We start from the raw sequence: 21,540 nt of genomic DNA, 5'->3' as shown, positions 1-21,540 counted from the left end.
GCGGCTTCCTCTTCTGCCGGCGGCTGACAGCCCAGGCCCCGCCCCCCGCCGCCGCGCGTGCGCGCTCCGGCCTCAAGCCGACCGCCCCAGACAAGTTAACCACGGCGCCTGCTCAGCCACAAAAACGAGATCATTTGTGCCCTCTGGAGGCCTGGAGGACTCCGCGCACCGTCTGGCGGGTGCGGTTGCAAGGTGCCCAGTACAGGCACAAACTCCAAAGTTGAATTATACTTCGGAAGTCAATATTGCCCAAACTGGAAATGACGAAAGACTGTTGATCGAAGTATCCAACAACTTTCCCGAATATTTTTGGCACGTATATTTCACAGACGATATATAATCTCAAAAACCCTTTAGGAATTTAAGTTGGTGCATTTTTCTGTAGTAAATGATCAATACTTTTTATTTTTTTAAGATTCTATTTATTTATTTGAGAGAGAGAGAGAGAGAGAAGGAGCAGGGGGAGGGGCAGAGGGAGAGGGAGAAGCAGACTCCCCGTTGGGGCGCCTGGGTGGCTCAGTTGGTTAAGCATCTGCATTGGGCTCAGGTCATGATCTCAGGGTCCTGGGATGGATCCCCACATTGGGCTCCCTGCTCAGTGATCAATACTTTTTAAAAATCAATAAATAGGTCATTTAAGTCAGCATAATGTTAAAAAAAAAGGACATTTAAAACTTATTTCATTTATTTTATTTTTTTAATATTTTATTTATTTATTTGACAAAGAGAGAGCACAAGTAGGCAGAGCGGCAGGTAGAGGGAAAGGGAGAAGCAGGCTCTCCGCTGAACAGGGAACCTGATGCGGGGCTCGATCCCAGGACCCTGGAATCATGACCTGAACCGAAGGCAGACACTTAACTGACTGAGCCACCCAGGCGCCCCTAAAACTTACTTTAATCTCAGCTCTAATAACATTTGTATAGAAACACATTTGGGGGTTTTCCTCCCATAGGCAAGAAATCAAGCAGTTAATTTACTTTGCATTGTCTGGCACCAGAAGCATGAGTTGTCGGAAAATAAGTTCAAATCTCAGCATGTTGTGTTTTGTCCCAAGACTGAATGTTTACTATGACCAAAACTGAATTTAACTGCAAGTCACCACATCAAAATGGACAAAAATTGCTTTTCTGACCTGATATTGGAATTCTTCTCTTTTGTCCTAAGAAAGAAACAAGTGCTTTGATAGTTTTTGTATTTTGTTTCTACATGACCAGGTAAGAGAGAAAATTTCCCACTAGAATTTGCCGTTGTGACTAAGACTTCAGCAATATACAACTACGAATCACAGCAAGCTTAAACTATGCAACAGTCAAAACTTTCATAATGGCTACAATGGAATGATACATCCACTGAGGATCTCAATTGTGAACACATCTGATTTCAGTTTCTCAGTCTGCATTCTCAAAATACAGTGGCATTCTCAACTCTTTGGTTTTAAAGAGAAACAAGTTAAATTATTTTATTTATTGTGGTTATTTACTTATTTATTTATTTTAGGGAGGAGAGAGGCAGAGGGAGAAGGAGAGGGAGACTCTCAAGCAGACTCCGTGCTCAGTGTGGAGCCCAATGTGGGGCTTGATCTCATAACCCTGAGATCATGACCTGAGCTGAAATCAAGAATCAGACACTTAACCGACTGAGCCACCCAGGCACCTCTGGGGTTTACTATTCATAACTACAGTTGAAACAGATCCCCTTTCTTCTCCCTAGCATGAATCCCTGGTTTGTCTTGGCAAATCCCCAGGGGGTTGAAAGCCACCAATTAGGAAATGCTGGCCTGTGGAAACTTCTTATCTTACAGAATAGGAAACCGAGGAAGGGGGTGTGTGTGAAGGGACTTGTCTAGTGCTCTGCACGCAGCCGTTACTATTCAGAGGACTGGAAAGTAGGCTTTGGTGTGCCTGAGTTCTGTTCTTGGCTCACCCAACTGATTTCCTCTGTGTTCTTCCTCACTTCCTGAACATTCCCCCTCAAATTTCCACCATTTCCCTCAAATTCATCTTCAAATATACAATAAAATAAAGCACTATGAGTGTGGCAATGCCATCTGGAGGCGGGATCCCAGAGAGAGAGGACTCAAGCCTCCCCCTAATTTCCATCAGCCTCCATCAAAATCACCTCAAATAAACAGACTTACCTTATAAATGTAAACAGCAGACCTGCCACCTTCAGCTTCAAAACTGAGTTTTTCTTTGTGTCCCTGCTCTTCCAGAAGACCCAGGCAGGAGGACAGCTGAAAGGCACCCTCCCAGACCATGGTTAGGGAAACCCAAAAAGAAAGGGGGAACCCACACAGTGGAGGGCATGCAGGAGGGCAAGGGTAAAAACCTGCAGAGAAGGGCCAGGGCAGTGTGGGAAGTGCAGATGATGCTCACCTGAAGAAGCTGTCTTTTCATTTCTCTCGCAAAAGGAATGCATGCTTGTGGCAGAAAGAAAAAACATAAAAGGAAAAGAAAAAGAAAAGAAAATTAGGATTCCCATGATCACTGCTGCAGTGCATTTCCATTTTTCATCTATGCATATAGGTTACATAGGGGTTTTTCCAAAAAGAGCTGCTGGCTGGGAACACACACCTTGCTTTAAGGAGCAGGAAGAGGAAGGGAAAGATTTGGCTTCCTTCCCCACTTTCCACAACCTAAGTATATACTTTTTTTTTTTTTTTGCAAAAATATCATAGCCTATTTTGTATTATAATTTTTTTTTTCATTTAGCATGTAGCAACCATCTTTCCATATTATATTTCTGATATGGCACTGGGATCCCCTGCTTAGTAACCTATGCATGAAATAACACCACTAATGCTAATAATCGCTAATTCTTACTGAGCATTTACTGTGTGCTGGACACTGTGCTAAACTCTATTCGTGATCTGAAAATCTCCCTAGAGACAGTGTTCATCCCATTTGTTGCGGGGCTGGAGGGTTTTACCAGGATACCAGCTGCACTTTCTTTTCTTTTCTTTTTTTTTTTTTTTTAAAGATTTTATTTATTTATTTGAGAGAGAGAGAGCGAGAGCAGGAACACAAGCAGGGGGAGTGGGAGAGCGAGAAGCAGGCTTCCTGCCGAGCAGGGAGCCCAATGTGGGACTCGACCCCAGGACCCTGGGATCATGACCTGAGCCGAAGGCGGACGCTTAACGACTGAGCCACCCAGGCGCCCACCAGCTGCACTTTCTGGGGCTCCGGGATCCCCTCCCCCGGCGTCCCCTCCAATCGCCTCGTCTCACCCCTTCACGCCCCTCCCCTGCCCCGCGGCGGGACCTTGCCCTGGGCTTGGCAATCCCCGAGCTCAAATCTCAGCCAAACCTGCCAGTCCCCGCCCCTTCCAGGACCCGGAGCTTGGCCGAGGAGGTTGCCCAGGGACCGACCGACATACTGCGGGGCGGACAGACAGACGGGCACCGGGAGACGCGCGATGGCTGCGCCTGCAGAGCCCTGTATGGGACAGGAGGTAAGTGTCCCCCTCCTGTCCTACTCTCCTTTTCCGGGCTGGGTAGATCTCTCCGACAGCTCTCTAAGGCGGCGATACTGGGGAGGGGAGAGACCCCTAAATTCTCAGCCAGAAGAACAGCGACCCGTTTAACAGGTCGTGCCCCCCCCCAGACCCCAACCCCGCTAATGGGGCCTCCAGACCTCCCAGCTGCCGGCGGGCTTTGACCTCTATTTGCATAAAAGCTTCAGGACCCCCGCCTCTCTGGCTGGCTTCCTCTTTGATCCAGGTTCTTAGCAAAGGACTCTGGGGAGTGACGTTCAGGGGGTGGGAGTGAGAGTCGCCAACTCCCAGGATTTCAGGGGCCAGGTAGGTAAGGCTGTAATAATAGCTGATGTTAACTGAGGGCTTACTTTGTGCCCAACATCCTACTATGTGCTTTACTGGTATTAACCCATTTAATGCAACCTTTAGAGGTAGAATCTCTTCACACCACCCCTCCCCTTTTCCGGGAAGGAAACTGAGGCACAGGGAGGTTGAATTCCTAGTGTTGGCCAGTGGTGAAGTGGGGAGCAGTCAAGAAAGATAACTGGCACCTCCACTTTCCACCTGGATGACAATCACCCAAACTATTTACTTTCTGGGCCTCCGCTTCCTTCTATGCAAAATCAGTATGATAGTTGTCTCTACTTCTTAGTGTTGATGTTATTAGCATTAAAGGAGTTGAGAATTTCAAGGTACTCCAAAAAGTGCTTGGCCCATTTTCACGTCAATGTTAGGAGCCCAAAAGGTTGGGGCGCCTGGGTGGCTCAGTTGGTTAAGGGTCTGCCTTCAGCTCGGGTCATGATCCGTCCTGGGATCGAGTGAGCCCCCTCATCAGGCTCCCTGCTCAGCGGGGAGCCTGCTTCTCCCTCTCCCTCTTCCTGCCGTTCCCCCTGCTTGTGCTCTCTCTCTCTCTGTCAAATAAATAAATAAAATCTTGGGAAAAAAAAAAAAAAGGAGTCCAAAAGGTTGCCTTTTCCCTAATCAGGTGAGTTTGGGACCCCTGCATTGTAGCATTACAAGGGTGGCCCTGGTGTTCCCTCAGGTTTGGAACTGGACGGAGTCTGAGCCCACTGCTGCCCACCTACTGAATGTGTGCTTCCTGAAAACGGCAGGGGTCTGGGTGCCCCCTATGTACCTCTGGGTCCTTGGCCCCATCTACCTCCTATACCTCCACCGCCATGGCCGAGGCTACCTCCGGATGTCCCTGCTCTTCAAGGCCAAACTGGTAACTACTGCTTCTGGGAGCCTGTAAGCAGACAAGGGTTGGGAGGTGGGGGGGAGCAGGCTGGAACCGGGCTGAGACCCCTGAAGTGGACATTCCTCCTTTCGAGGAACACACAGTGTGGGGATAAGAAGGGGAACCTGTTCATCAAACAGAGCAATACTTCAGAGGCTACAGAAGAAAAACTCTGTGGAACAAGATCCGTCCCACACAGATTTCGTGATAATAAAATCCACGCGTCTGCAGACACACACATCTAGACCCTCGTACGTTCCCGGCCAGTTTATGAACACCATCACCTGGCATTCCCCCAAGAGTGTGCAGTGTCTACTCCTGGGATCCACGAGGTGATTTTAGGATGGTGCTGGGATAAACTTTTTACGTTTTTTAACAGTCACACGTTGATTTTCATGCTTCTCCACTGGCAGTTCTAAAAACCAGTTCTTAAAATTGTAATGTATTTGTTTTCGTGTGTTACAGAAACACTGGCTTTCCACCTGTGAGCCTTTCTGCTCATCCGCCCCTTCTCCAAACTTCTACAAGAATGTCCTTCAAGGTTCATTTATTCCCATAACACCTTGTTAATTTTTCTCCTATTGCTGACCACCTATCAAGTGGTTGCATGCTCTTCCTTAAAGGGCCAGAGAGTATATATTGGAGGCTTTGAGGCTCATGTGGTCTCCACCCAGCTATTCTGCAGCAGGAAAGTGGCCACAGGCAACAGTGAATAAACAGACATGATTGTGTTTCAAGTAACATTTTCTCGATAGTCACTGAAATTTGAATTTCATATACTTTTTACATGTCATGACACATTGTACCTTTTTTGAGTTTTGTTCAATGATCAAAAAATGTCAAAACCAGGGGCACCTGGGTGGCCCCATCTCTTAAGCATCGGACTCTTGATCTCAGCTCAGGTCTTGATCTCAGGATCGTAAGTTCAAGCCCTGCGTTGGGCTCCACGATGGACATGGAGCCTACTTAAAAAAAAAAAAAAAAAGTGTCAAAACCATTCTTAGCTCACAGATGATATAAAAACAGGCAGCGTGTCAAACTCAGCCTGCCGGTAGTTGAGCCCTGCTTTGGACTAACTGAGGTGCTTACAATAGTTTCTCAATGCGCCCAGGTCCTGTCTTCTTTCTCACCTGCATGCACCGTGTCGCTTTCTCTCGTTCAAAAGAGAGACCACCACATCTTAGAGAAGGGTCTAGAGACATACCAGTCCCAGCAGAGAGTTTCTCCTTGATTTAATAGGAGGGCTCAAAAGGGACTCGAAGACAGTGGAACTTTTTCACCTGCTGAGCAAATGTCGTTTCATGCCACTTCTTCACACATAAAGCATCTCTCCTGTCCACTCTTGGTGCACCCCACCCCACCCCTGCATTTTGGGAAACACTGGGTTGGCTCAGACCCCTGTGGCGCATTATTTATAGGACACTTACAGGTCAAGATCCATCTGCAACAGCCCTTCCTGCTTTTTCTTAAGCATCTTTTACATTGGCACTGTTAAATTATAACACTGGTAGGGCGCCTGGGTGGCTCAGTCGTTAAGCATCTGCCTTCGGCTCAGGTCATGATCCCGGGGTCCTGGGATCGAGTCCCGCATCGGGCTCCCTGCTCGGCGGGAGGCCTGCTTCTCCCTCTCCCACTCCCCCTGCTTGTGTTCCCTCTCTCGCTGTGTCTCTCTCTGTCAAATAAATAAAAATCTTAAAAAAAAAAAAATTATAGGGCGCCTGGGTGGCTCAGTTGGTTAAGCGACTGCCTTCGGCTCAGGTCATGATCCTGGAGTCCCGGGATCGAGTCCCACATCGGGCTCCCTGCTCGGCGGGGAGTCTGCTTCTCCCTCTGATCCTCCCCCTCTCATGCTTTCTGTCTCCCATTCTCTCTCAGATAAATAAATAAAATCTTTAAAAAAAAAAATTATAACACTGGTACCTTAACAGGTGCCTCATCCAGAGCCACTGTCCAATTGGGCACGGGGTCACTGTCCAGTTTGCCATCACTTTTCTTTTTGCCCACCAGCCTTATCTAAGCCTGTTTCCCAGGTGCTTGGGCTCACCCTCATAATGCTGTGCACCTCCAGCGTGTCTGTGGCTCTTTGGAGAATCCAGCGGGGAACGCCCCAGGCCCCAGAATTCCTCATTCATCCCACCGTGTGGCTCACCACGATGGTAATGATGACCCAGGCTTGCTGGTCTTGCTTCTGGCTGTGGCTTTTCCTGCCCTGGTGGAGGGTGTGGGGCAGAGCGGGGCTCCCTTTCTCCCTCCCCACCTTAAGGGGCCCATCCTGACTCTCCTGTCCAGAGCTTCGCCATGTTCCTGATCCACACGGAGAGGAAGAAGGGGGTCCGGGCATCCGGGGTGCTGTTTGGATACTGGCTGTTGTGCTTTCCCTTGCCAGCTACCAGTGCCGCCCAGCTGGCCTTGCAAGGGGTAAGTGGAGGCCCGTGAGGACCGATACGGCAGTTTCAAGCCTTGGGCCCTGTCCTTCCTCCTCCCCTTTCCACACATGACTTCTTGTCTAAACAGAGACACACACCACGGTTGCTTAAACTCCAGCGATGCACAGGTGCACTCCCTCACACAGGTGCACCCATCCTCCCATACATTTTTCTCGGACGCAAATTCCCACCGCCTGACATGCGCATGTCACACACTGTACCTGCACCCCCGACACACACCTCTATGCCCCCCTTCGTGCATCTCACAACCACAGACTGAGACACACACACCTGCACACAGCCATCCACGTTTGCCGCCACCCAGTGCATCCGTGCCTTCAAGCTCCCACACGACTCGGGCCCACGTGTCCCACATTCCCAGACGGCGCATCTCTTCACACATCCTCCCCCTCCCTCCCCACCCGGGGCACAGGGGCACTGCTGGTTCACAACCGCAGGAGCTTCCCGGGTGAAATCTGAAAGTGGCCCCATACACAGAGGGCAAGGACAGATGAAGGAAGAGGCAGGGCACTCCAGACGGTACGGGGCAGGGTTAGTAAGCGAGAGGATTTACGAGGCTTGTCCCAGGTGCTGCAAGACAAATAGATCTCTGCACCCGCCTTCCAGAGCCTTCAAGGTTTATAGAGGCCAGGGTTTCTCAACCTCAGGACACTGGGCAAGAAGAGATGGGCGGCGGGAGCCCGTTCTTGCATTTTGGGGTGTTAAACAGCATCCCCGGCCTCCACCCACTAGATGCCAACTGCACACCTCCCCTTATGGTAATCCAGAATGTCTGCGGACATAGCCAAACATCCACTGGGGACAGATTTGCCCCAGTTGAAAACTGCCCGCGTAGACGGCATGCCCACCCAAGACATCTGATCGGGAGGCCCGCTGCAACAGGCTGTAGATCATCATTTCTCGAGCTAAACGGTTGCTCCATCCTGCTCCTGAAAGGAAAAGGCAGAGAAACGCCATGCCATTCGGTTCTTAGGGACAGATTTTTACAAAGTAATCTTTGTAACTGAGTTTGTAACTGATGGGAAAATTCCACAGGCCATCCACTGATTTGTGAAAAGCGAGGGTCCCACAGTTGATGGACAAAGCACAGAAATAATAATATCATGAACTCACATGCTCTGGAGCCCCAGCCCCGCGCCGGGCCCCGGGGCAGGCTCCTTTACATCATGGCCTCGTTGAGTTCTCGCAAGAACGCCTTGTGGTGGATTCCAGCAGTCCCGTTTTATGAGGAAACCGAGGCTAAGAATTGTGAATGGCTTCCTTGAGGTCACACAGCCCAGGAGTGCAGAGCCCAAGTCCATCTCCCCTATCCGATAGAAACGGTAGTAAAAATAGCAGTATAGGGAAGGTGGGCCATAATGTATTTGGAATATCAAATTATCTATTATCTGCAAAAAACAAAAACAGAAGAGTATAGAAATCCAGTAGAGGAATTGCAATTTGAAACTAGGGCTCTTGTTTTAAGCCACAAAAACTCAACTCACACTAGCTTAAAGGGGAAAAATTCCAAAGGAATTTATTGCTCATAAATGGGCGATCTCCTGGCCTTAGCTGATCCAGGTGTCCAGATGACACCAGATCTCCATTTCCCTCTGTCTCTTGGCTCTGCCATGTTAGCTTCACTCCCCAGTGGGGAGGCAACAAGAGCCACCAATTGCTCCAGACCTATGTTCCTCCAGTGTAGCAAACTGGATGGAAGATCTCCCGATGGTTCTAGCTCTCATCGGCCCGGTGTGGGTCCAGCATCCATTCCTAACGCAATCACAGTAGCCAGGGGACTGGAACATTCTCCTTGATCAGACCTCAGTCACCTGCCCAGACTGGAATGGAGTCAGTTCTGCATAAACCACATACCTGAGCATGGGAAAACAAATTAAGGGGCTCTGACTGGAGGGGCAACGGACGTCAAAGCAATCATGGCGTGGCGTGACAGCAAAAGCTTGTGGTTTGGATCAGATCCTCTGTGTGCCCTTGAGCAAGGTGCTGTCGCTTCTCTGAGCCCCAGTCTCCACATGAGTGAACAGAACAAGGAGACTCCAGCTAGGGTCAGGGTAGGGAGGGACTTGAAACAATGCCTATAAAGACTGCTGCTCTTATGCACAAACAATGAATCATGGAAGACTTCATCTAAAACTAATGATGTAATGTATGGGGATTAACATAAGAATTAAAAAAAATAAATAAATAAAAAATAAAAAGACTGCTGCTCAGGCTACGGACTTCAGCATTCCAGACTCAGTGGGACTTCTGCTTTCTCTTCCACAGGGCTTCCAGAGCGACCCCTTCTACCACCTGGCGACCTACCTGTGCTTGTCGCTGGTGGTAGCCCAGTTTGTGCTGTCCTGCCTTGTCGATCACCCACCCTTCTTCCCTGAAGACCCCCAGCAGTCTGTAAGTTGCCGTGCCTCCAGCCCGGTGCCTCCCTTGTCCCTGTTCCACTTCTGGTCTCGGTCTCCCCATGGGACAGAAGGGAGCTAGACTAGAGCACAAGCCTTTCATAATGTTTCATTCATTCTTTCATTCAGCAGAATGAGTATTGTATATCTACTCTATGCCATGGGTTGGCCCACTTTTTCTGATCAGGGCAAGACAGACAATGTTTTAGGCTTTGTGGGCCAAATGGTTCTTCTGACATTCAACTCTGCTGTTGTGGCGTGAGCTTGGCTGTGTTCCAATAAAACTATTTGCAGAGACAGGCAGTGTGCCAGATCTGGGCCAGGGGGCTGCAGGCTGTCAGCCCATGCTCTGTGCCCCAGCTAGGTGCTGAGGACCTAGGGTAAACAAGCAGATGCAGTCCCCATCCCCATGCAGCTAACAGCCAAGTCGAGGAACCAGACGTTAACCACATGAATTCTACAAACACGTGCGAAATTACCACTGGGGCCCTGCAGGAGGAATTCATGGCCCACGAGAGTTGACAACAGGGAGCCCTGAGCTAGCCTGTGAAATCAGGCAAGAATTCTGAGGGAGAGATCACCTCAAAAAAAAAAAAAAAAAAAAAAAGCTCAGCTATGCGAGTAATCAAGTGAAAACTCCAGTAGAGCTTTTTTGTTCTAGGAGAATGGAAGAAAAAAATCAAAAATTGATAATGAGCCATAATGGTACACATATGGTGACATAGGGAGTCTTGTGCCCTGTTGGTGAAGGGCGTAGATGCATGGGAATTTTCTGGCAGGGTCTCAGGACGGATCCCTCTGCATCTTCTCGCCGTATTCCCTGAGGGATATGGTCGAGGATGTTAGTGTCTGTGTCATGCATGCTCCTGCTTTGAGAACTTCTTGGTCTCAGTATTCATAACAGTTGTTCCTCTGGGAAACAGTTCTTGTGGATGCTGTCAGACTTGTGGCGTAGTCCCTTTTCGCCTTGCCTGCTAGGAAGCACCAAGCACCTCCGCCAAGTAGGCAGGGCATGTCAATGAGCACTCTCGGGACCAAGCTCATGGACCGTTCCTCCTGTCTTCCTGACCTTGGTTCCCTTGCCTTACGTTGGCCATGGAACACGAGATCGAGTCCTCCCTCCACCCCGACTCTTGTCTTTACAGAACCCATGTCCAGAGGCTGAAGCTTCCTTCCCCTCCAGGGTCATGTTCTGGTGGATTTCTGGGTAAGTAAAGTAGCAGGAAAGGGGCTGAGGTGGTGCCCCCACCTCCTGCATTTGCTGCCCTTATTTGTCATCCCACCTTTCCCCCCGAGACGTTTCCTCCCAAGCCTATGGAGGTCAGCCAGGCTTTCTTCCTCCCAGCCTTGGTGCTTCTCTGTCAGATTTCAGTGTGCCCAATATCCACATCCCATTCCCATTCCTCCACTGGAGTGAGGTCTGGGTTTGAGTCCTGGCTCTTGCTCTTAGCCGGCCCATATGGCAAACATTCAGAGTCTCAGTTTGCCCCTCTGAAAAGGGGAACAACTCTACCTTCATTAAATGTAAAATGCTTAGTGCTGGTGCGCAGCAGGTGCTCAGCAAAATTGTATCAATTACTTGGCTTCATGCATTCCATCAACGCTAAGAAGCACCTACTGTGTGCTAAACACCGGCACTGAGGAGGTAAAAGACCACATCTCTACTCCCCAGAGGCTCCCAGGATGGTGGAGAACACAGATGTTTCTCCAGGTCCAGCGTGCCAGGCGCTCAGGGTGCGCCCACATTGCTGGGTCCCCTGTGGGCCACACTGCAGTCAGATCTTGGTAGCACCTGGATTCGAATCCTAGCCCCACCACTTCCGGGCTGTGTGACCCTGGGCAAGCTACTTAACCTCTCTGTGTCTCAGTCCCTGTGCCTGTAAAATGAGGATAATAATAGCATCTACCTTGTAGGGTGGTGAGGATTAAGTGAAATAAGTCTTGTGAGGCACTTAGCATAGCGTATGGCCCTTAATGAGTATTGTACAAAGTGGTTGGTAAATACACAAAGAATAGGATGCTCTAGGGGGTGAGGAATGGGTGGGAAGTGCATACAGGTTTGCTAACCAGCTCTAGAGAGGACCTAGCCCTCTGTCTCCCAAACATGGCATTTATGGACCATTCTTTAAGCTTTTTGCCTTATTGGGGTATTATTGTCCTCTCTTTACTTAATGTCTTTTTTCAACTCACTTTTTATACTTTCATAAACTTTTTTGGTTTTTTAATTTTATTTTATTTTAAGATTTTATTTATTTATTTGACAGAGAGGAAGCACAGGTAGGCAGAGTGGCAGGCAGAGGGAGAGGGAGAAGCAGGCTCCCCACTGTGCAGGGAGCCTGATGCAGGACTCAAACCCAGGACCCCGGGATCACGACCTGAGCCGAAGGCAGACGCTTAACTGACTGAGCCACCCAAGCGCCCCTTCATAAACTTTTTTAAAAGGAAACTTTCTATCACTGCCAAGTTGGAAAAATCTATTAAATCACTTGCCATGTAGCTCTCCTCCCCCAAAAATTCCAGTGAAAACCAAGCCATGTTAATAACTTCTAGATCAGCACTAGATTGCCTGAGTTTGCCCTGGATTAAACAAAAAAAGGAACTTGGAGGGGCGCCTGGGTGGCTCAGTCGGTTAAGCGTCCGACTCTTGATTTCGGCACAGGTCATGATCTCAGGGTCATGACATCGAGCCCTGCATTGGGCTCTGTGCTGGGTATGGAGCCTGCTTAAGATTCTCTCTCCTTCTCCGTCTGTCCCCCACCTCTCTAAAAAAAAGAAAAAGGAACTTGGAAAGTCTCAGACAGGGAACTAAGGACCAGCACCAAACGAGACCTTTTCCTTGGTATTACCAGAAAGATTACAGAGACCTGAGAAGCAACACTCCCGCCACAGAAGTCTATAGTAATTAATTTCTTGTCTATGTGTGTTGGTTCGCAAACTGGCCCCCATACCTGGAAGGCAAGGAGAGACTGAAAAAAGAGGAAGGCCATTCCTATTGGCAGGTGACAGCTTTAATAAGCAAGGGAACTTGTGAGACTTGTCCTGGGAGGCCACAAGACGAGGAGATCTCTGCACCTTCCCCGCCAGAATCTTAGTTTATGCGGAGGGTTCAACAGGGTTCAGTCCCATCTACCATCCAGACGGTCTCAAGGCTGCTTCCTTGCAATGGCAGAGTGGGCAGAACATCCATTCCAAGGACAGGGGACAGGTGAGAAGACTCCGATTGCCCCCGTCCAGCTTACGGGACAACCAGAGGTCACGTCCTCTCCATGACCTCCTCCAACACTGTGCCATCTACAATCATCTCACGTACTAGTCTCAAGTGTTGGGAAACTCTTCATTTTCAAGTGAGAAAACTGAGGTCTAATCATGGGAAGTGACTTGCCCAAGGTCACAGACCTGGTAAATGGCTTCACTTGACAAACCTTTTGCCCTGTGTCAGGAGGTGAGGATACAGAGGAGGAGAATAAAGGTAAATACTCTTTGTCTCCGTGGAGCCTACCATTCAATGGTAATGGAGAAAGACAATAAATAACCAGACCAAAAAAGTAAATCATAATTGCAGCAAGTATTATAAAGAAAAGCTCAGGAAAGGAATTTATAACAGGGAAAGCTGAGGGTAGAATTCAGGTGTCCAACTCCGGACATCTGACACCTAGGGAGGTTTACTTCCCTCGCCACACAGGTCGTCCCTTGTTTAAGTCATTTAATCTCTCTGAGCCTCGATTTTTTATTTCCTCATCTGTAAAATGGGTCAATAGTTATCACGTGAGATTTAATGAGATGGTTCTTTGTAAACTGGGAAGTGCCCCACAAATGTTAGGTGTGGTTAGGTTAATTGCTTTCATTTTCCTGAGGGGCCAGCAGAGGTGCAGAGGGGTCTGGACCAGGTCAGGACCTTGCAGGGGGAATGGCCTCAGGAGCTTGCCCTGGTGACCTTTCACAGGCTGGTCTGGAGGGGCTACAGGAGGCCGCTGGAGCCAGAAGACCTCTGGTCGCTTAGCCGAGAAAACTCCTCAGAAGAACTTGTTTCCCAGTTCGAAAGGGAGTGGAAAAGGAACCGCAGTGCAGCCCAGCGGTGAGTGTGTGAAAAATGAGAGCGTGGCCCCATGCCTGGTGAGCAAAGTTCATCATCTGGCCCCAAATACAACCCCAGACCCTACTCTGGGCTCCAGTGCCATAGGCCCCTACCTGACAGCCGATCCCACTAAGCAATAACTGACTAGGGTCAAGGGACGTTTCCTTCCAGAGAGCTTTGCAGGCTCTCAAAGGACACAGTGGGTGCTCCTCGGGGCCCCCAGAAGGAAGCTTGAATGGGGGGATGGCAGGCAGGAAACGGGGGCGGGCAGGGAGTAGGGGAGTGGAGGGTTGGGTGGTGGTCCATAACATGCATGCAGCTACTTACTACTTAACCTGAGGGATTGGTTTCCTGGTCCTCGGTTTTCTCATCTGTTCAGGGGGCATGCCATTAGGCCCTGGCTCATAGCTCATGTGGATTTTGGAAACGAATTTAGTGAATACCTCAAAAATGGTAAAAGCTCAAACAGTATCCGTTATCCAGAGGATTTCAAGCTCTTTCTAGTCCTGTCCACTCTGCCTCACTCCTGCCCTCTGTGGCATCTCTGGAAACTTCTGTGGTCCCCTCTGACTCTGAGAAACCCAGTCTGGGAACCTCTGACCTACCGAAAAGAGCGGTCAACATAGGATTCATTAAACGTGGGTTAAATGCAGTCTTGCCATTGCGTAGTTGATGGCCTTGGACAAATCACATGACCTTGGTGTTTCAGGGGACAGACAAAAGTGACTTAGCTCTATGGGAAGAGTTACGGGGTTCTCCTGTATACTCTAGGATTTGGGGCAGTTGTTGTAGGTAGCTGAATCCTACAAATTAGAAAAAGGGAGAGAGAGATGTCTATTGGCTCACATAATTGAGAAGGTAGTCTAGCTTCAGGTGTGGCTGGATCCAGGGACTTGCATAATGTTCAAATTCTTTCTCTCCATCTCTCAGCTCAGCTGATGTCTGTGCCGCGGCCTATCTCATATCCTGCCAGTGTAGCAACTCCTGCAAAATGAGTGTCTCTCCTAGCATCCATATAGAAAATGCTAGGGAAGGCCTCTGATTGGCTGGCTCCAGTCATGTGCCAATCAGGGACCAGTACCATAGCCAGGGTCAGGCCCCCATACTTGGCGGTCCCTTCAGAGCCACAGTAGGGTGTGATTCCGCAAAAGGGGTAAATGATATGAGCAAATCAAAACAGCAACTCATTCTCCAGGCCTATCTTGCTGTCCTGCCCCTCCACTCATACAAGATTTTTAAGTGGCAGAATTCATTCAGAAGGACCCTCAAGGTCCTGCCCACTCTCTCCCAGCTGTCACCTCCCCTTGGGGCATGAGAACTTGGGACACAAACATTCTTCACAACAGTTTAAGAATCCGTAGCAACTGACAGAAAGAAAGGAGGAAGGCATGGCCAGACCGAGATCCAGCTCAGTTATTTTCGGAGCTGACTGATTACACATGAAGAGAACTTTGGTTTTATTTCCAAAGTATTTTGCAATTCTGGGGGGAAGGGAGAGGATGTCATCCTGAGAAGTCAGGAACAAGCCACTTGCTGACCAGATGAGGGTCACAGAGGTATGTTTGGTCCACGTGGTGTTTACTGTTGTTGTTATTTGGGACTTTTTTTTTTTTTAAGGTGCCAACATTTAAAACACTGGAGACTTCATGTAAAAATCTGGAATTCTGGTCTCTTTTAAAGTAGGCTGGCAGGGGATGCCTGGATGGCGCAGTCAGTTAAGCATCTGAATCTTGATTTTGGCTCAGGTCATGATCTCAGGGTCGTGAGATTGAGCTCCACATTGCGCTCTGTGCTCAGCGGGGAGTCTGCTTGAGATTCTCTCTCTCCTCTCCCTCTGCCCCTCCTCCGCTTGCACTCGCTCTCTAAAATAAATAAATAAATCTTTAAAAAAACGAAAAAATAAAGGAGACTGGCAGTGCCCAGTCACATCCCTAAATAGCAACAAGGGAGTGGATCTGGGTAACAGCTGCCCCAATGGACAGGGCACACACTCTTTGCTTTGCTGCAGTCCACACCCCTCCCTTTTGCTCCCCCAACTTGGACCCTGGCCGCTCACTCACATCCCCTGCCTCTCCCTGTGGTCTTGTGCAAGCCCTGCACTAAATGGCCTTCAGTCCAGAGACCAAAGACCAGACGCCAATCTAGAGACCTCCCATGATGGAATGTGAGACCCGCTGGGAAGGAGGGAGCTGGCAACAGAGCCTGCAGGTTGAACACAGTGATTCAGAATTCTGGGGCGAGCAGCCAGAGCAGAATGGAGTGAAAAAAACCAGCTGGAAAGAGACCTTCATAGTCATCTCCTGGCCCACCCCATTTTATAGATGGAAACACTGAGGCTCAGGGGCGAGGGGACAGAGCAGGCATTTGAATCTCAGGCTCCTGGCTGTCCACCAGACCAGGTTGCCTTCCTTCCTTCCACACGTCTTTACAACTTTATGCACCGGGCACACCTGTTAGGCCCTTGGCACCCATCACACAACTGTTTTTTCCCAGTCATTCGGCAAGTATTTATTGATCGCCTACTGCATTCAGGAGCTGAATGTGGGGAGAATACAAGCGAAGTCTACCCAAGACAAATACATAAAGATGAGGGTTGGAGAGGATAAGCGTGGCTTTGAAGGCAATGAACTAAACGATGGGCCGATGGGGAGAGGTGGCCAGGTGACAAGAAGGTGACATCTTTTTGGCATTTGAGACTCAAATACCAAAATGTTTGTGGGCAGCAGGCCATGCCCTCCAGAGACGCCAAACCAAACAAGAAGCTGGGCCGTGGTCAAAGAGGTGCTCTGTGCTCCATGAATTGAGATCTGGGCTCAAATCCCTGCTCGGTCCTTGATGTGTGACCTCAGGCAGTTGCCACCCACTCTCAGAGCCTCCGTGTCCTCCTAGGTACAACAGGGAGCCCATGACAGCCACCAGGCAGGGAGGGTAAGAAAAATCGATAAGCTGGTGCAGGTAAAGGGCTGATCCCAGGTCCCAGCTCTGTAAACAGGCACTGAAATTACTGCTAACCCCAGAGGTTGTGGGCGCTGGAAGGAGTGCTGAGAGTGGGACCAGCCCTGTCCTTTCACGCACAAGGACACAGAAGCCCAAAGAGGACAGTCGTCTGCCCCTGGGCTCTCAGCAGCTGAGGACCTGTCCGGCTGGCTCTCCACCACCCACCCTGCCGAAACTTCCCCAAGCTTCCACCTGTGGTTTCATCCAGACCAAGAGTGCCAGGGCCACGGACATCAGCTGTGATTCTAAACTGGTTCCAGACCAGCTCTAAACCACCTCCGGGCTAGCCAGTTGTGGGAGGGAAAAGGGGCAGCTTCATCAATGGCTTGCAAGGTGCCTGGGCTCTGGAGGCCCAGGGCTGGGATCAAATCCCAGTGCTTCAGCTTTCCCGCTGTGGGCCCTTGGACTAGTTCCTTCTAAACCTTCATCTCCTCATCTGTGAAATGGGCGTAACACCGTGCCTGTCAGCTTCTTCGGAGGACTAAGGCGTGCCTGGCACACAGGAGGTGCTCGATGCCTGTGCATTCCCATCACCAGCCATAATGCCTTAGGGCTGCCCACCTGCCTGGCCCCTCCCCTGCCCAGTTGTCTCATAAAGGAGTCCTCTGGGGGACAGAGAAGAACAGGTGAGGGAGCAAAGCTGGATCCACACCAACTCGTCCCCCTCGCCAGGAAGACGGCCCTGTAATGCCTGGTCTTGCTGGACACTCAGCTGCCACCTGTAAGAATATTTAAAATACCACCGATGTGGTGTCTGGTGGGGGCCTGCTTCCTAGATGGCTTTGTCCACGCTCTGTCCTCACTTGGCAGAAGGAGGAAGGCACTGTCTGGGGCCCATTTTATCAGGGCGCTAATCCCATCCATGAGGGCTCCATCCTTGTGACCTAATCACCTGCCCAAAGCCCCACCTTCAAATACCACAACACTGGGGGTAAGGTTCCCACAGATGAGTTTGGGGGGGCTGGAAATGCAAACCTTCAGTCTGTTGCAATGACCCAGAGCCAATTTCTCCTGTCCCTGAAGGTGTGCCAAGGCGAGAGCAGCTAAAAGGAAAGGAAGCTGTGGTGTAGAGACCCCAGAGATGCAGCCCTTGCTGAAGCAAGAAGGGAGCCAGAGGGGCCCGCTGCTGAGAGCCATCTGGCAGATGTCCCGCTCCACCTTCCTCCTGGCGACCTTCAGCCTTATCATCTGTGATGTCTTCAGGTTCTCTGTCCCCAAGCTCCTCAGGTGGGTCCAGGCCTTGGGGGCTTTGCTGACGCTGGTGGTCCCCTCCTTAGTGGTGTCCTTCCAGAGCTGGGGGCGGGTAGGGGGGGGCATCAGCTCTCCTTCTGCCTCTGCCTAGTCCTCCAGAGCTCAGGGTCCTGAAGGGTGGGTGAAAAGGCTACTGAGGAAGGGAAAAAAAAAAATAAACGAGAAAGTGACAAACCTCAGGGAGAGAAAATGAGTGAACTCTAACCTGACTGTATCGGTTAGTGTTTGCTGTGTAACAAAACAGCCCCAAAGTGTTTTACAACCACGTCTCGTGCTCATGATAACGTGGGCCAGCAATTTGGGCTGGGCTCCGCTGGGCCGTTCTTCATTTCTCAGTCGGGTTCACACATGTGCCTGCGGTCAGCTGGGCGGCTGGCTGGGGACTGGCTGGTCTCAGATGGTCTCAGCTGGGATAGCTTGGCTCTGCCCCACATCCTCTTTCACACTCCATATGCTCTGCTCCGGCTGTTCTTCGCATGGCCCCTTGGCAGGGCTCGAAGCCTTGGACCAAGAGCTGCACTTTCTCTTGACGCCTCAGGCTTGGAGCTCACACCATCTCACCTCCACTGGGTTTTCCGGGCTGAAGCTGGTTGTACAACCAGCCCAGATTCAGGGAATTGCGTATTTGTTTGCTGTGGCCACCATAACAAAGGATTACGGGCTGGGTGGCTTAGACAACACATATTTATCCTCTCAGAGTTCTGGAGGCTGGAAGTCCAAGATCAAGACTGATTTTATTCGAGGCCTCTCTCTCGGTTTGCTGTGTCCTCACACGGTTTTTCCTTTGTGCATGCATGCCCGCTGTATCTCCTTGTGTGTGCACATTTGCTCTTAAAACGACACCAGTTAGATTGGACTAGGGTCCCACCCTAACAGCTTTCTTTTAACTAAATCCCCACCTGAAAGGCCTGGGCTCCAAATAGAGGTGCATTCTAAAGTACCAGGGATTAGGACTTAGCACAGGTATTTGGTGGGGACACAATTCAGCCCATGACAGGTGGAGATAAAATGCTCACCCCTTGGTTGAAGGAACAGCAGTCAGGTTGAAAGTGAGTGCGTGCGGGTGGTGGGAGAAACCATTGCAGCCGTTTCGGCAAAGCTATCTACCATGCTGTCTGATCCTCCACACCTTGCCAGGCTCAGGCAAAGGGGACAGCCACGCGTGCCTTCTCTCACCACTTGTACCCTCCCTCTCTCAAAAGCCTTTTTCTGGAATTTATGGGCAATCCCATGACCCCAGCCTGGAAGGGGTATCTCCTCGCAGTGCTGATGTTCCTGTCTGCCTCCCTGCAATCGCTGGTGGAGCAGCACTTCATGTACAGGGTCAAGGTGCTGCAGATGAGGCTGCGAACGGCCATCACGGGCCTGGTGTACAGAAAGGTGAGCCTTAGGGGTGAGAGGTGGGTCTTTCCTGTCCCCCCAATCTTGTCCCAATTTATGTATAAACATTCTAGCCAAGAAGGGTCATATCATATCATCTGTATCTGAAAATGCACTCATTCATTACTTTACTCATTCGTAGTCACTCTCACTACACTGTCACCTCCTTGGTTATTTCCCTAAGACCTTGAGTGATCTGACCCTGGGACCTCTCCAACTCTTTCACATCACATACCTTCTCTCTTGCTCAACCTACTCCAGCCACAAACATACCAGGCAACCTCCCACCTCAGGGCCTTTGCACTTGCAGTTCCTACTACCTGGACACACTTTCCATTTCTTTTCATGTACCTACCTTCCCCTCATCCCCCCATGAGGAGAAGGGGCTAATCTTGGGGCTGTGCAGAAACCAGATAGAAGTGGGCTGTCAGCTGTGTTACCAGGCAAAACTGCTTATGGTAAAAATGACTCCTGACCTACTGGTAAACTCATTAGGGCTGAAACTTCTGTCAGTGGAGTACGAATACCTGGTGGATAGCCATGGCTTTGGGCTTCTCTTGGTGCAGTGACTCTTATCCCCTCGGGAGCCCTGGAAGTGAAGCCCACAAGACGATCTGCCGGGGTCTGGAGCACCGGAGTCAGGGCGCCTCAGTCCCCATGAGAATCCTCTCGCACCTGTGCTGTTCCCTGGGGGAGAAACAGAGTGGAGGGAACAGCTCCTGGATGGCTGCAGGGGCAGATCCCCAGATGGCCTGCCTGCTGGGTTTCAGACCCGCATCTCCCCAGCAAGGGCACCCGAGCTCAAGCTTAGGGAAGCCTTGCTCATCTCTGGAGAAGTCAGACCCCGGCTCTTCCTGCTGGGCTGCCTCCACATTAACCGCATTAACCGTGTCTTCTTATTTTCTACATCCAATGCTTTGCTATCAGGGGCGTTGGCAACCTTGGAGGGTCTCTCGCCCAGCCCAGGGCTAGCCAGTGCCTAGAGGTAGTAAATGACTCACTGGGCGCATACTTTTCACATGCCAACCAAACAATCCAGAACTCACACTCCCAATCGCCCCCTTGATGGTGCTCTCAACACTCTGGGCCACCACACACCTGCCCTCTTCACCCCAGGGCCAGGTACTGGACCACAAGGGACAGCTCCTGGGTCCCAGAGCCCACCGAGATTATTCAGACGAGCCAATCCTGCTTCCCCTGCTTGGCCCTTCCTTCCTGTGAAAATCACAATAAAGGCCCTGGCCCATAGTTTACCTTGCTAATAGGTAATAATAATAATAATAATAATTGAATAATATTACTGAATAATATTTTAAAACATTTCTTCCTAACACTCCTCATAATTGTCATTAAAGAATGAGGTATGGGGCACCTTGGTGGCTCAGTCGGTTAAGCTTCCGACTCCTCTGATTTTGGCTCAGGTCATGATCTCAGGGTCCTGGGATCAAGTCCCGGGTCGCTCCCTGCTCAATGGGGAGTCTGGTTCTCCCTCTGCCTCTCTCCCGCTCATGCGCAAGCACGTGCGCGCACACTCTCTAAAATAAATAAATAAATAAATCTTAAAAAAAAGAAGAAGAATGAACTATGTAAGTCTTTATTTAATTTTCCTTCCCAACTCAAACTCTGCTCCTGGGAGAACAGGCCACCTGCCTCTGTTGTTCACAGCTATATTCTTAGTACTCAGTTCATTGTGAGGTCCATTGCAGGTACTCAATAAAGATTTGAAGATTTTTTTTTTTAAGGTTTTATTTATTTATTTGACAGAAAGAGAGAAAAAGAGAGCGCACAAGCAGGGGGAGCGGCAGGCAGAGGGAGAGGGAGAAGCAGGCTCTCCACTGAGCAGGGAGCTCGACACAGGTCTCAATCCCAGGACCCTGGGATCATGACCTGAGCCGAAGGCAGATGCTTAACCGACAGAGCCACCCAGGTGCCCCCGAAGATTTTTTTTTTTTTTTGGAGATTTTCTACTCATTCATTCGGGCTCACTCCTTCACCCCCTTACTTCTTCCCTCACACACTCAGCAGAGAGGATTGCAAATAGAACCTCACATTCAACAGGCTGGCTGGGGTCCACTGTGACCCCAGGGCCGGGGCACATCTGAGGCTGCCAGAGAACCAGGTTGGGGTGTGAGGGGCACATGAAATGCCTGCAGGGGTTGGTCTGCCACCCTGTCTAGCTCGTGCCTGGCCTTGGTCATATCCCAGATTCCAAGCTTGGCCTAGCCTTTAATAAGCCCTCCAACTTTGGGCAAGTTTGTCAACTTCTCTGTGCCTCAGTTTCCT

General features: G+C 50.1%; 1 protein-coding gene across 1 annotated transcript in view; it reads left to right on the top strand.

Moving 5' to 3' along the window:
- Positions 1–3,312: 3,312 nt before the first annotated feature.
- Positions 3,313–21,540, top strand: part of ABCC6 (ATP binding cassette subfamily C member 6) — a 46,960-nt gene continuing 28,732 nt past the window's right edge. Inside the window, exons 1-9 of the mRNA XM_035022350.1 lie at positions 3,313–3,450; positions 4,517–4,699; positions 6,742–6,867; positions 7,001–7,129; positions 9,424–9,549; positions 10,700–10,761; positions 13,498–13,629; positions 17,650–17,853; positions 19,080–19,257. Coding sequence (XP_034878241.1) covers positions 3,415–3,450; positions 4,517–4,699; positions 6,742–6,867; positions 7,001–7,129; positions 9,424–9,549; positions 10,700–10,761; positions 13,498–13,629; positions 17,650–17,853; positions 19,080–19,257 — 1,176 coding nt within the window. The 5' untranslated portion in view covers positions 3,313–3,414. The remainder of the gene's footprint in view (positions 3,451–4,516; positions 4,700–6,741; positions 6,868–7,000; positions 7,130–9,423; positions 9,550–10,699; positions 10,762–13,497; positions 13,630–17,649; positions 17,854–19,079; positions 19,258–21,540) is intronic.

This window comes from Mirounga leonina, unplaced genomic scaffold (genome assembly GCF_011800145.1).
Source record: "Mirounga leonina isolate KUSES-001 unplaced genomic scaffold, KU_Mleo_1.0 Mir_175, whole genome shotgun sequence".
Taxonomy (NCBI): Eukaryota; Metazoa; Chordata; class Mammalia; order Carnivora; family Phocidae; genus Mirounga; species Mirounga leonina.
Note: the sequence above shows the minus strand (reverse complement) of the source record. Positions and strands in the feature narration are given on the sequence as shown.